Source organism: Dermacentor albipictus, unplaced genomic scaffold (assembly GCF_038994185.2).
Source record: "Dermacentor albipictus isolate Rhodes 1998 colony unplaced genomic scaffold, USDA_Dalb.pri_finalv2 scaffold_13, whole genome shotgun sequence".
NCBI lineage: Eukaryota > Metazoa > Arthropoda > Arachnida > Ixodida > Ixodidae > Dermacentor > Dermacentor albipictus.
In genome coordinates, this window is record NW_027225567.1 from 12006568 (window position 1) to 12019349 (window position 12782).

Here is a 12782-nt window from a genome sequence, read left to right on the forward strand (position 1 = left end):
GAGCAGGCAGCCCTGCGCGGCCGTTACAGCCTTTGACGCAGCAGTACCGACGCCCCCACGCTTTCTTTCCTGGGCTGTTTGCGATGTCTTGCCCATTTGCCATCGTAAAACAGCGGTATGAGAACGTTTACATGCAGGACGGTGGCGCACGTGGTTCAGAAGTTTTGAATCACACGCGGTCATAACAACAACACGTGCGCCACTGGATTCTACGCCGTCGACTGAAGTTGTGTCAGTGCCAGAGTCGCGCCTTCGACGCTACAGGTGGCGCGGCTGTCGCCGTGAAACTTCACTGTAAGGAGCGTATAGATGGTGCACTACGCGTATAGCCAGCACTTAACTGTGACACGCATGCTGCGCCACGGTGGGTATGGAATCCTAACTGGATTCTTATGGTGTATGTTCTTGCGTCTATGATTTTATTATTCGCGTGAGATACCGCTACAAAATTTGGATCTGCACGTGAAAAACCCGCAACGGGCTTGCCTGAGCTCCCTCGGGTGGCACTATAGCGTTGCTTTGAGAAATATATTGTGGTCCAGGAAATAAGCACCTTGATTACATTTTCGCAAACGAAGACATCGTAAAATATATATTTGAGAGGCCCGTCATCAGTATGCAATCACAGGGAACGAGGACGAACAAACGGAAACACTGCAGAAGGTGTCTGGTCACCGCCCATACTGCAGCAGACGACAGGCGCGAGTCCGTGTCCTGACCTCATGCGAGCGGCGCTCGCAGCGCCCCGCTAGGTCGTTCTCGGGGCTAATAGCGGCAGCGCTCTCGATGCCAAGGCGAGTAAGCCAAGCCATCGCGGTCAACAGCAACCTTTCATTGCACTGAGGACCCCTTCAAGCAATGGAATGCTTCCGTGAATAAACTTTAACGGCTGACTATAGTTATTACGATTCATCTTCCCAATTATCTCTTCTTGGCCGTACTTCTGTAAAGTTTCATAAAGACCTACGCATTGTAGTAGATAATTAAAGCAGTTTTCAGAGGCGTCACTGATATAAATATTAAACCCACTGCTGGAGACAATGCCGGAAAATAATTTCGACAAAAAAGCCGTACCTTCAGTAAAGCTTAGCGCCTGTAACTTATCGGGCCGGCTTGAAAGAGCGTGCTACACCGTAGCCGCCGTTGCGGCTACTTGCCTTATATCGCCTGTAAGACCTCAGACTCTGCCAGGCGGCGCTGCAGAAAAACCCATTACCAGCGCCCTCATCGCTGCCTTGGCGCGAACTGAGTAGTGCAAGAAGAGCTGTCCGCAAGCGAAGGACACAATGGACCTTCCTCTTTCGTTTGTGTTGAGACCCGGTTTCCTAAAAATCAAGGATCTCGAAAGCTTCTTCCGTCCATCCACACTTCAGAAAGGAAGCTCAGCAGGGCGAAGTGCGTGTACAATATAAAAGAAGTCTCAGGTATTATTTCGGCGTGCTGCAACTCGCAAGTACAGAGAGCATCAGGTTTGTTTATAGGTTTATCAGCATAAAAATCTAAGCATTTCAAATTGGTTCATATTGAAAATGTCCTGAACACAAGACTTAAGGATCTCCTATATATTTATGCATCTTATCGTAATGTTTTCTCTCGCAATTATTTACAGAGAGTAAATCCTTCCATAGCCTTCTTTCAGGGCAGCAAACAGAAAACGTTTTCCAAGCAGCAAACAGCGTGCGAACATAACGAAAGTAAGCTTCCTACGATGCCTGCGCGCCGCATCTTTCCGTCTCGCAGGAGCTACAGCGTCACTCAGTACCTTTGAACTTTTCGCGGACGCTTCAAGCAACACACGCGCACAAGTAAATGTAAAGATAAACGCGACATTTTTTTTTTTTTACAAACGCGCTTTACTTCGCAATTACTCATCCATGCAGTGCTCCATAAAGCAACCTTATTGCTCACATTTGAAAAACCCAGTCGAGCAGGCTCAGCACATTGCGAAACGTGCTTGTTGCATGTATCAGCGCAGGACATACAAAATACCGAAACTAGAAATGAGCTCGTGATACAACGGTGCTCTAGAACAGGATTTTGAATTCATAAACGAACCAAAATGTTTGGTTAAACTGACGTGCCAAATCTCTCCATTACACTTGTTGAGTCAGGCGAATGCGGACGGAAAATATCGATGGCACATACGCAGGATCGTTCGCAACGTTGCTTTTTCTGTTGCCAACGAAGTGGCGGCTGCAGATCTTTGAGTTTTCGCGTGGTTGCCCCGGTCCTGCGTCAGGGCTACGCAACACAATTACAGCAGAACAACATTATCGCGCTTTCTCATACGAGCCGCTGTGCTGTAGCGAATGCAGTAATTCTATTACCCAACACATTGAACGGACCGGCCCGTATCCAGCACTCTCGCATTTCCCCTTCATACGATCGCGATGGAAATCGGTAAAACTGAACGTTGTTATTCAGTCCTTCACGTTCAGGGAAATTTACAACACAACAGTAGCGTCGATTGCGGTGTTTCTTCGCAGCGCGCGGAGCTATCGAGGACGGGGTCGCTTTTACCATCAGTCTGGCGAGTGAGCCAGCAAGCGCTTTATGGCAGTTCGGCGGCGCGTCCGACTAGAGGAGAAATTCATGGCTCTCTGTCTGGGTGTTAAATGCGCAAAACACTCGCAATATGGACCAAAATCTAGTTAAATTGTTGTTTCGCTGTCGCTAGCTGCATAGGCAACTTAGCAAGGGAGTCGCAAGGCTTCGCACTACTCAATTACTACCTCTTCGCACCGGCAGGTGGCACTACACGTCTTGCAAAACTCCAGAGTCGGACGTCTATACGCCGGTGACATGCACTAATATTATAGATAATGTGAATATAAGCAAAACAACAATCAGAACGGGTCTTCGTCCCTTCTCAGTGCCGCGGTTTGATGCCCCGCTGCCGTCCGCTACTTTGCGATAGCGCCGTGTGCTGGACTACCGAGAATGCGCGGTCCCCTTCGTCGTAACCGTCTGCAGCAGAGCAACCGAACGGCGCACTAGAAATTTGTCAAGCGTGACAAGGCCCCGCGTGAGAGTGAGGGCGAAGGTGGCGCCCCTCGGGGCACTCTCGCCGTCAGCGCGCGGAGTGCGCTGACGGCGAGAGTGCCCCGAGGGGCGCTCTCGCCGTCACTACTCTGCCCCGAGGGGCGCTCTCGCCGTGTCACTACTTTACTTCGTAAAGTAGTGACACTCTCCTCCTCCGCCTTCCCTCCTCCTCGTTTCTCCTCTCTTTCACGCTCCCTCGTCGACCGTGGCGCCGCCTACAGTGCTCGAGCGTAGCAACGGCGCCAACATGCACTCCTCGCCACTCCGTAGACGCTTCTCGAGCAAAAATGGCGCTGATGCACGGCGCGAGGGCCCACGTGATGCTATTAGGCCAATAGCGACGCGGCGGTCGGCCTCGGCCAGAGCGCGCGAGGAGGAGGCGGCATTCTTCAAAGCGTGGCACTACTTTACGAAGTTTAAGGGCCTTTATGCGGAGCGCGATAGCACCGCCCCGGTGTGGTCCCGCATCCGCTCCGGCCACCTAAGCCGTGGTACGTTTACTTTTTTGGCCGACAGTACAACAGTATTACCACGTGGGCACAGTATGATCAGAAACGCCTCCTTCTCGGTGGAATAGGTGACAACACTCAAGAAGCTTCGGATACAGTAGGCGCGATCAACGATAACTTGAAAACAGTGATAATCCGGGCCCATATTCAATATGATTTTTGTTCGTAAGTGCTCTTGGCCATTGGATGGCAGATTTAGCTAATAAGGTAATAATAATAATATTTGGGGTTTTACGTGCCAAAACCACTTACTGATTACGAGGCACGCCGTAGTGGAGGACTCCGGAGATTTTGACCACCTGGGGTTCTTTAACGTGCACCTAAATCTAACTACACGGGTGTTTTCGCATTTCGCCCCCATCGAAATGCGGCCGCCGTGGCCGGGATTCGATCCCGCGACCTCGTGCTCAGCAGCCCAACACCATAGCCACTGAGCAACCACGGCGGGTATAGCTAATAAGGTGTCCACCACCAGGATTGGCTGCAATTTCATCCAACGAACAAATATATAGCGCAACAGAATTTTATAAATATGGGCCTCGGCGAAAAAAGGCCACCACGAAATAAAAAACAATATGCATTAAACAATATTCTTCTGAGAGTTTGATTTTATTATCTGTTCACTTAATTACGCTCGAACCTTGGACGTGTGCTCAAAACTGTATCCGAAAGTATGCAGTTTATCAATATTCATTTGATATTATAAAAGATAAACGCACATGTAACATATAATTTGCTTGAATTAAAGAAAGAGTGCTGAATTGTGAGAACTTTCTTTTAACGAAAGAACTCGGGAGTTACGTTATTGATGCCTGACATGTGAGCTAATTGGACCTCACCTCGAGCAGATGCGACTTGGCATCCCCAAGCCTGTCCGGAGCCCTGTGCTTGGGGCGCAGCTTGTACAGGTGGAACTCGGCTTGCAGCACTTCCTCCTTGGCAGATTCGCTGGGTGTCACGTTGAAGAAGAAGCGCAGTGGACTATCTGCACGACAGGGAACGGAAAGATTCTCACCACGAGAGGCCATCGTAGCAGAGAGAAATGTACTCTATTCCTTCTACAACGCAAATGACAAAATAACGCCAATTTTGCGTCTCTGTCACGCGACGTCACAAAACCGCGAAAGTTCGCCGCGTCGAAGTGATATGTTTAAGGAGCATTAATATGCCGAACAAAACTAAACTTTTTCCTGAATAGCCGGAGTCTATAGCACTGCACGGGCCCGGCCCGGCACGGCCCGCGGGCCGGGTTCGAGTCGGGTAAGATATCTTTATTGCGGGCTCAGGCTGGGCTCGGGCCAAGGAGATTTGGGCTCGCGTCGGGCACGGGCCCCGTTCAGGCCCGTAACAGGCCGGGTATGCTATTAGCGACTTTTGAAAACTGCCTACTGTAAGTAGGAAAACCTTTATTTCGTCAGCGTTAGGTGGGGTGATTAGGCGTGATTTCTCCAGGCGGACAAGAAAGCCGTCAATCGATGTTTGATGACGACCTTTTCAGCTCATTCTATGGACTGGAGTTGGGTGTCCACGCTAGAACTGCGCAGCAATGCCTTCCATGCTTCAGGTGAGGGAGAGGCCATCAGGTTAGGAGGAGGCTTGTCCTCCTCGCAGTCCCATACTATGTGATTCAGTGTTGCGAGTTCCCCACAGCATCTACAGCGTGGGCTCAGCCGCGTGGACAGCGATGCACTGCCTGCGCTACGGCCGAGGATGAGAAACGCGCTTTCCTCTTCCTCCCTCCCCTAGAGAGCGCTCATTTTGCACCCCCCCCCGCTCACGCTCTAGCTATATTTTGATCACGTGACCTCCAACGTCGGGCACGCTGGCGGACGGCGCATGTCAAGCCAGCATGCATCCTTCTCAAGCTTTGTCCTGCATGCACAGCAAATGGCTGTGCGTTCGACAGTGAGTTCCGAAAATTTCAATGTTAGTGAATGCGATCTGCCATGTTTAACACGAGGTAGAAAACTTTAATTTGTCGAAGTGTCAGTTTTCGTGGTCATTGCTTTGTATTATTTCTAGCCCTACACTGGTTTGCCAGGAGTGAAAAGAGCGGTATCGCTTCTCAACTTGCAAGACTCAGTCTATGTCATACTTGCATTGCGCTGAATAGCCCAGATGTTGAAACAAAACCGACACAGTCCGCGTTCACTTATATATCGAAACACAGCACTAAAATTGATGCCTGAAAAGTCAACCATTGGAATCAACCGGCAGTGAAATAAAGCGTAATAAAGCAACAAATATATCTTGTTGCACGGTAAATGTGGTTCCATATGAGCGTTACCGTTGCGTGTCATCAATTTATATTTTGTAGAGCTATAAATTTGAAGACAAGTTTATTCACTTGAGTCCTGGCATTGTACGTTGCAATATTCTTTTTTTTTAAATACAATATTCAGGATAAGTTCGCAATTGTTCACATGAGCAGTGCCCTATTCATTCGATATATATTGCCGCGCAACTATTTGGCAAATGAAGGACAGGCTTTCATATCGGACGTTAACGCACGAGTATAATGGTTGAATATATAATATTTCTTTCCATTTTACCTGTTCGTTTATTATCAACATCGCCAGACGAATTCCTGGCACAGTCAAATCTATAGAAAAGGTACTGTGTCGTGGATGGTATCTTCACAATTGCCGAGAATCGGGCCATGCTTCGCTCACACTCAAGGACTAACGGGCCGAACCGGGCAGGGCCGGGCCGGGCCCAAATCTTTCGGGCCCGGGCAGAAATTACCAAGTCAGGTTCGGGAGGGCCGCCGCATAGCACTTTCGGGCTCGGGCCGGGCCCGGGCCTGAATAAACGGCCCGTGCAGTGCTCTACCGTAGACTGCACCGTTCCGAAAGAAAAAGAAGATGGCTGCCCGTTGGCTCCTCAGAGCTGCCGGGAAGCATGCATTTATTTGTTTATTATAAGAGTTATTGGGCGGCAGTATAATGTTATCGAGCCCTTTCGGCATGTACACGAGATCCCTCAGCCAATAATTTTTTGCTGAAGAACCGTACTCGTGATATCTTTTAACCTTCCGTTGCACGCCGCCGCGATTTTCGACCAGCCACGGCAAGTGAAGAAAGGGGAAGCGGACCAATCGCAAACGCAGGCACCTCCTCCCTCATCCAGTTATCTCCTTTGACTGTGCCCTCTCAGCCCCATCGAAACCTTCCCGTATTGAGCGTGCTCCTTGCCTCTTGTCAGCCAATTAGATAAGAAAAACTGCTGAATGTAGGCAATGATATTCGCTTTGAAAGCACAGAATGTGACCTCCTACAAACGAGGAGCGCGTCTGATTGGGCTTTTCAAACAACGCTGCGGGTTACTGCCCGGTGCTTGCGTCGATGGTTGCGTAAATTTGGGTCAGGAGATTGGAATAAAAACAGATAGCAATAGTTTTACGTTATAGGGTCCCACATCTCGTAAATAAATCTATTGTTGAAAGTTAGCGCTGTGTGCGTGTTTTTTGTGTCTCTTCGTCCCGTCTAAGCTGAGCTACGCCAATGGAAATTAATATGACGCACCAACAAGTCCATGCGCAACCTTAGCCGTTTGCTTCGTTTCTCTCTGTGTTTCCGTGTTTTCTTTAGATCTTCTTAACCAATGTGAATGCAAGCAGAAAGGAAAAAAAAGTTAAAACAAAGCAATATGACGAAACCTCTTAATCTGCGTTCTTCTTAATTTCTGTTTCTTCTTTTTGTCTGCTGTAGATACAATGAAGTAATAAGAAAGATTTCCCTAATTTTACAGTACTGCAGAACCATGTAAAAAACTATACTCCACAATAACAAACCCGCCTGTGAATTTCTGAAGCGCTTGCGCACACTCTACGTACATATAAAATAAGGGTATACGGCAGGCAACCCCTTTATTTATGTGAAGATTGAAAAAGCAAAAGCAAAAACAATACTAATATATATATATACACGGTACTGTAGGGACGCATGGGACGGAATTGTCGAGAAAGTGACCAGAAATCTTGTAAAAGTTAACTGTCGAGTGAGAACATTATTTGTTACATCAACGATCAAGTCTTAATCTCAAGAGTCATGGTTTTAGTCATGGGACAAACCCGCACTACCACAAAGGGAGCAATTTTTTTTTTCCTGTGGACTTCTTTCGGAATGGATGTGGGGAACTGGTGAGAATATTTAGTGATCATAGAGACGAATGCAGCGGCGAAATTCACCACGCAGTAGAAGCGCCTGTGTAAGAAGCACTCGCGGGCACACAGCTGGCGCCGGACAGAACGCAGGTTACTACTGCATCAGGAAGTACGTTAGAAATGGCATACCAAATAGGTCAGATGACGATGTGCTGTTATGACGTGTTCCAGCTACGCAGCGTGACCTCACTTCTTTGAGAGGACATTATCATCGAGTCGCGGGCTAAGCACTGACTCTAGGCACAGCGTACATCAGGACAGCGTCGTAATCGGCAGCGGATACTCCATATTATATCCCATCCACATACCATGCAAGTGTGCGAGGGAAAGAGAGAGAAAAAGACAAAGGAAAGACAGGGAGGTTAACCAGAGATTATTTCCGGTTGGCTACCCTGTACCGGGGGAGGGGCAAAGGGATGTTATACGTTAGAGAGAGAAAAGGAATTTTAAAAAACCATACACGTACACACACATATACACACGGTAGAGAACTGTTTCTGTGGGCACTGCCACGCAGTCTGCGAAGGCGCTCCTGGTGTTACGCACTGTCACCGTGCAATCCTATGTCACACAGTGTGCAGTCGCAATTTGTCACAAAGTCCCGTGTCTTTTAAGTATCCCAGCAGCGCCTTCACAGGGGATCGCGCTGATGTTCGCGTAGGCCAGTTTCCAAGGAGGTTGTTTTCTGTCATTGGGCGCTTTTCCAGTTTGTCTAGGGTGGCTGAGGGGAATGCTCTTTGCGGGTAGAAGGCACTCACAAAGAAGGTACGCGATTGTTTCATTGCACCCACAGAAGTCACAAAGTGCCCTGTTGGCCATTCCGATAAGAAATGAGTACGCATTTGAAAATGCGACTCCAAGCTATAGACGGACTACATGGGTGCAGTTACGTCGTGGAAGGTCGGGCGGAATACGGAGCTGTAAATTAGGGTCCAGGGTATGAAGGCGTGAACTTGTGAAATCGGATTAATGCCATTGAGCTAATGTTAATTCACGCGCAAGTGCAGAAAGGAGATGTACAATCTCGCTATCACTTAAACACAACAGGCATAAATCACAAGCAGGTTGCACATTAAGGCATGCGTTAAGGAACAGGTATACCGGCTAATTGTGATAGTGAATTCAACGTTAGCAGGGGCAACAGCGAAGTGAAAAATATCTAGCTAACGAATAACTTTGTAAATTCGGTGCGAGAGCGTGTTCCCTCTGTTACGAGTTTGTCGCTATGCTGCAGAGCTTTCAAATAGTACGGCCATCGATGGTTTGTTCAGTTACGCCTGTGCCGTTTCTGACACAAACTGCGTGAAACAGAATAATGTCCGAGCACTGCAAAGGCCCGGGTGTTTTAGGATGAGGGGCCTAATTTACATCGATTTTCTGTTCCTAAGAAAAAAACTTATGTGAATTTTTCATAAGAGAAACCGGAAACTCGCCTCTGGTTAACCTCGCTGCCTTTCCTCTCTCCCTTTCTCTCTCTCTTGTTCGTAAGAACATTTTTTGAACGGCCGACGGCCTTCGTTAACAATGTATTCGGTGTTACTTTTGGACGGTTTTTGTTCTTACCAATTTTACTATAACCTTAAACAGTTTTATGATATGGGCCCAGTTTTGTATAAAAAAAACGAAACAGTCTTCCCTTGTTCGGTAATTATTCACCATAAGAAGAGCCGCTCCAACCTGCATAATAGTTTAGCAAAAAGTACCTTGATAATTTCTCCCAGCTTTTTATAAGTCGTTTTACGTAATATTCATCTAGCCAAAGGAGCGCGTAGGTTGTCGACTGCGTCGCGTGAACAACATTCGCATAGCGTGCACATTAGGCTGAACAAAACCCATCTTGGTTCTTTATACGTAATTTTTCGCGGTGAAGGATATTGCATAGGTTAACGGTACATTCACAATTAATGCTTTTGTTATTCCTCTCAGCTAACTCTACCTGCACACTCTCCCTGAGAGCGATTTGTAAACCCTTACCAACGAAATAGACCGTTTTCGCCAAAAGTGGCTTTGAAAAATAAGCTGTGCTCACATACGGGGCAGGCCCTGCGGTGTAATGACTGTTTTGCGTGTTCCGAACGCGTTCTGCTACCTGGCCAGTAGCCCAATGCCGTATACGCATGCCATGCCGCACGCCATGATTCGCAGGGCAGGATGTTACGAAACGGCAGTGAGCCGGCTGTAAGCGCTCACTACAAAGCTCTGACGCGTGCGTTGAGCCTCCACGCGTATGGACTTAATATAGCCAACTATAGAGGAAAAGCTTGCCTGAAAAAGTGGGAACCGCTAGGGCGCCGCCCTGTTGCTACTGGTCAATGTGGCCAGCGCAGTTACTATTCAAAGAGCTGAAAACTAGTACAGGTCACCTTATGCTTTGTCATCTAAAAACGCACACCTGATGGCTTTATGAAGGTGGTGCGTTAATATTGAGTTTACAGAAAGCGCTTGCTAAGTACGTGACTTATATATATCACGATGTACGAATTCATGCAATAAAGGATGACGCGAATTTCAGTTTCGAATCTCTGTTTTTTGGATGCGTAGTAATTTCCGCATGTAAACCTAAAGTTTAGGTTTACATGCGGAGGGGTGTTTTTATTTGCAGGTTTACCTTCAGTAGACAATTGCTGGACTGGCGGACCAGCGTACCGGAATTGTGCTCGCGAATCCACAAGCAAGACATAGAACCTGTTTAATTGTTGCACTTTAAACAATCATGCTTCTACAAATACCACAGCAGAAAAACAGCCTGATGCCGAGTATTTCTGTGTCAGGAAGCAATCAAGAGGCGAGTGCCTAATACGGACGAAATGGAGTGCATGAACTGCATATTAATAGTGTAGGCGTTCTATTAACTGTGCAATATTTTCAATACTTCCTTGCATGCCATTTCATGTAGCATATCTTTTCTGGTCACAAATGTGCGCACCGAATCAATTTGCATGATCGACTGTGGATCCGTCGGACCGTTCAGTTGCACTTGATGCTGAGTCTATTTTTACTTGCATCCAGAAACTGCAGATATGCACATCAGATCCCTACGAGCATTTTCAAAATACAATTATATTAAACAACACGCACATATGCAATACTGACATAATCTCATATACCACTAAGCTGCTGGGACACATTTTTGTTGAGTATACTCGCAGGTAAAATAAGTAGATCGTGTGGACAGCTCCAGCTCATTTTCCTTAAATCGGCGTGTAAAAGGAGTATGCAAAAATAATTTTTTTCTCGCGCACAGATTATTTTGCTGTATAAGCAAGAGAACCCACAACGTTAGTGTAACATATGTCGTAGATCACACTAATATGTACCTTAATTTACCAGGTGAGATGAGTTACTTTTGTGGCTCATTCAGTCAAATCATACTGCAAGCTGCATTCATCAATCTTCTATTGGATTTTGCAAATGTTTAATGAAACATGTTTCCCTGTTATGCAGATATGCAATGGCAAGCCCTTCTGTGTGTTCTAAAGGTAAAATTTAAGCTCAAAATTAAAGAAGGCATTTGCTAGTCAGAAATAGCAAGCAAAAACCGTGAATGCATAGTATCAGAAGCCCAAAGTACAGAAATTATGAGAAGTGTCGAAGGATTTTAAGGAAAGAATGGTATTTGAAAATGCAAGACTTCAGTGGAGGTCAAGCAAGTCAATATAGGTAGAACACTCTGCAAAATTATGCGAGTGATGGGATAGCAAACAATGGGTCAGGAAATGCGTTATTTTTCTGCAAAACAAAAGCTGATGATTGTCATTACACGAGTCACTTTAGTAACATGAGACTGCTGCTTGATAAATTCAGAAACCAACGAAAAAACAATCCACGCAAGAATAAAAAAAACAATTTAATTATGCTCTCTCCACACTGGGATAAATAAAAAGAAACGGATCACATCTAATGTGGACACATCAGGCACCTTGCGACACACTAAAGGAAAAATTCAGTTTCGAGCTATGGCACTTGCCGTATAGATTTGGGGGGCCTTGCACTAATAGTGATAGTTACCACTGCACTTAGAAATTGAAAGCATTCATGCAGGCAATGATGATTCTTCATATTTTTTAATACCACTTCCAATGCCTCCACCAAGTGTTACAATGCTGCACGCAGCCATGCTAAGGATCTCACAGCAACAGCTGCAGGTAAAAAGCAAAAGCCGTCAAAGGGCTGGTGTGTTCTGGACACTATGTTTGAAAACCTTTAGGCAAGAATAGTGCAAGAAGCAGACATAACAACTCCATTTATTTCCATCATTCCCCAATTGAATGGCATTTTCTTTCTGCCTAGACAATGCCCACGCCTAGCCGCAGCAGCTCCCTCTTGCAGACTCTGCAATCCAAGAGGCCGTGGAAGCAAATGTAGGTAAGAGGCAAGAAGCAATAGCACTGGTATTGACATTCATCTTCTTTCTTTCTTTTTCTTACGTTTACGCAACCAGCACACCCTGAACAGCCACCTTGACTGCGGATGTATCAGCAGATTCCTGTTGTACATATGCTCATAATAAACTTCAGTAAACTTGAACTTGATAACAAACTTGAAGGCAAATGGGACATTGAGGCATTGGTTTTTTGAACATTTAGTGTACACATACAATATATGTTATACTTTGCAGGGCTACAGAGCGTATTTTGAAGCCCCGAGTTGTTCGTTCTGCTGGTGCTTATTTGTAGGTTACAGAGTTTCTGATGCGGAAGTGTAGGGCCTGTGACGTCACCTCTGCTGACGAAGACAGTTCCTCCTCACAGAGGGAGGGTGCGGGTGCTTTTGGTTGAATTTCGTGCAGCGTTCGGATCCTACACTGGTGTAATATTTGCAGGCGCGATCCTCATTGCGATATCTAGACACCGCGCTTGCTGCATTGTAATGCCCTAATTCTGATTAGGGGTCATTTAACGCGTAGCCTCGCTCTAGTTAGAACCTCAGGCAACGCCTTAGGTCGGCACACTCACCCACGAGCGCACTTAACCACTCATTCCACATGCGGGATTGCAAGTGACTGTCGGCGACTATGAGTGGACACGTGGACGAATGTCAGTGTGTGCCGGTTAGTCTGAATGGTA

General features: G+C 46.7%; 1 protein-coding gene across 1 annotated transcript in view; it reads right to left on the reverse strand.

The window, feature by feature from the left end:
- The window catches only part of LOC135915692 (bone morphogenetic protein 4-like), a 447782-nt gene that overhangs the window by 183441 nt on the left and 251559 nt on the right, over positions 1–12782 (reverse strand). Inside the window, exon 3 of the mRNA XM_065448822.2 lies at positions 4391–4536. Coding sequence (XP_065304894.1) covers positions 4391–4536 — 146 coding nt within the window. The remainder of the gene's footprint in view (positions 1–4390; positions 4537–12782) is intronic.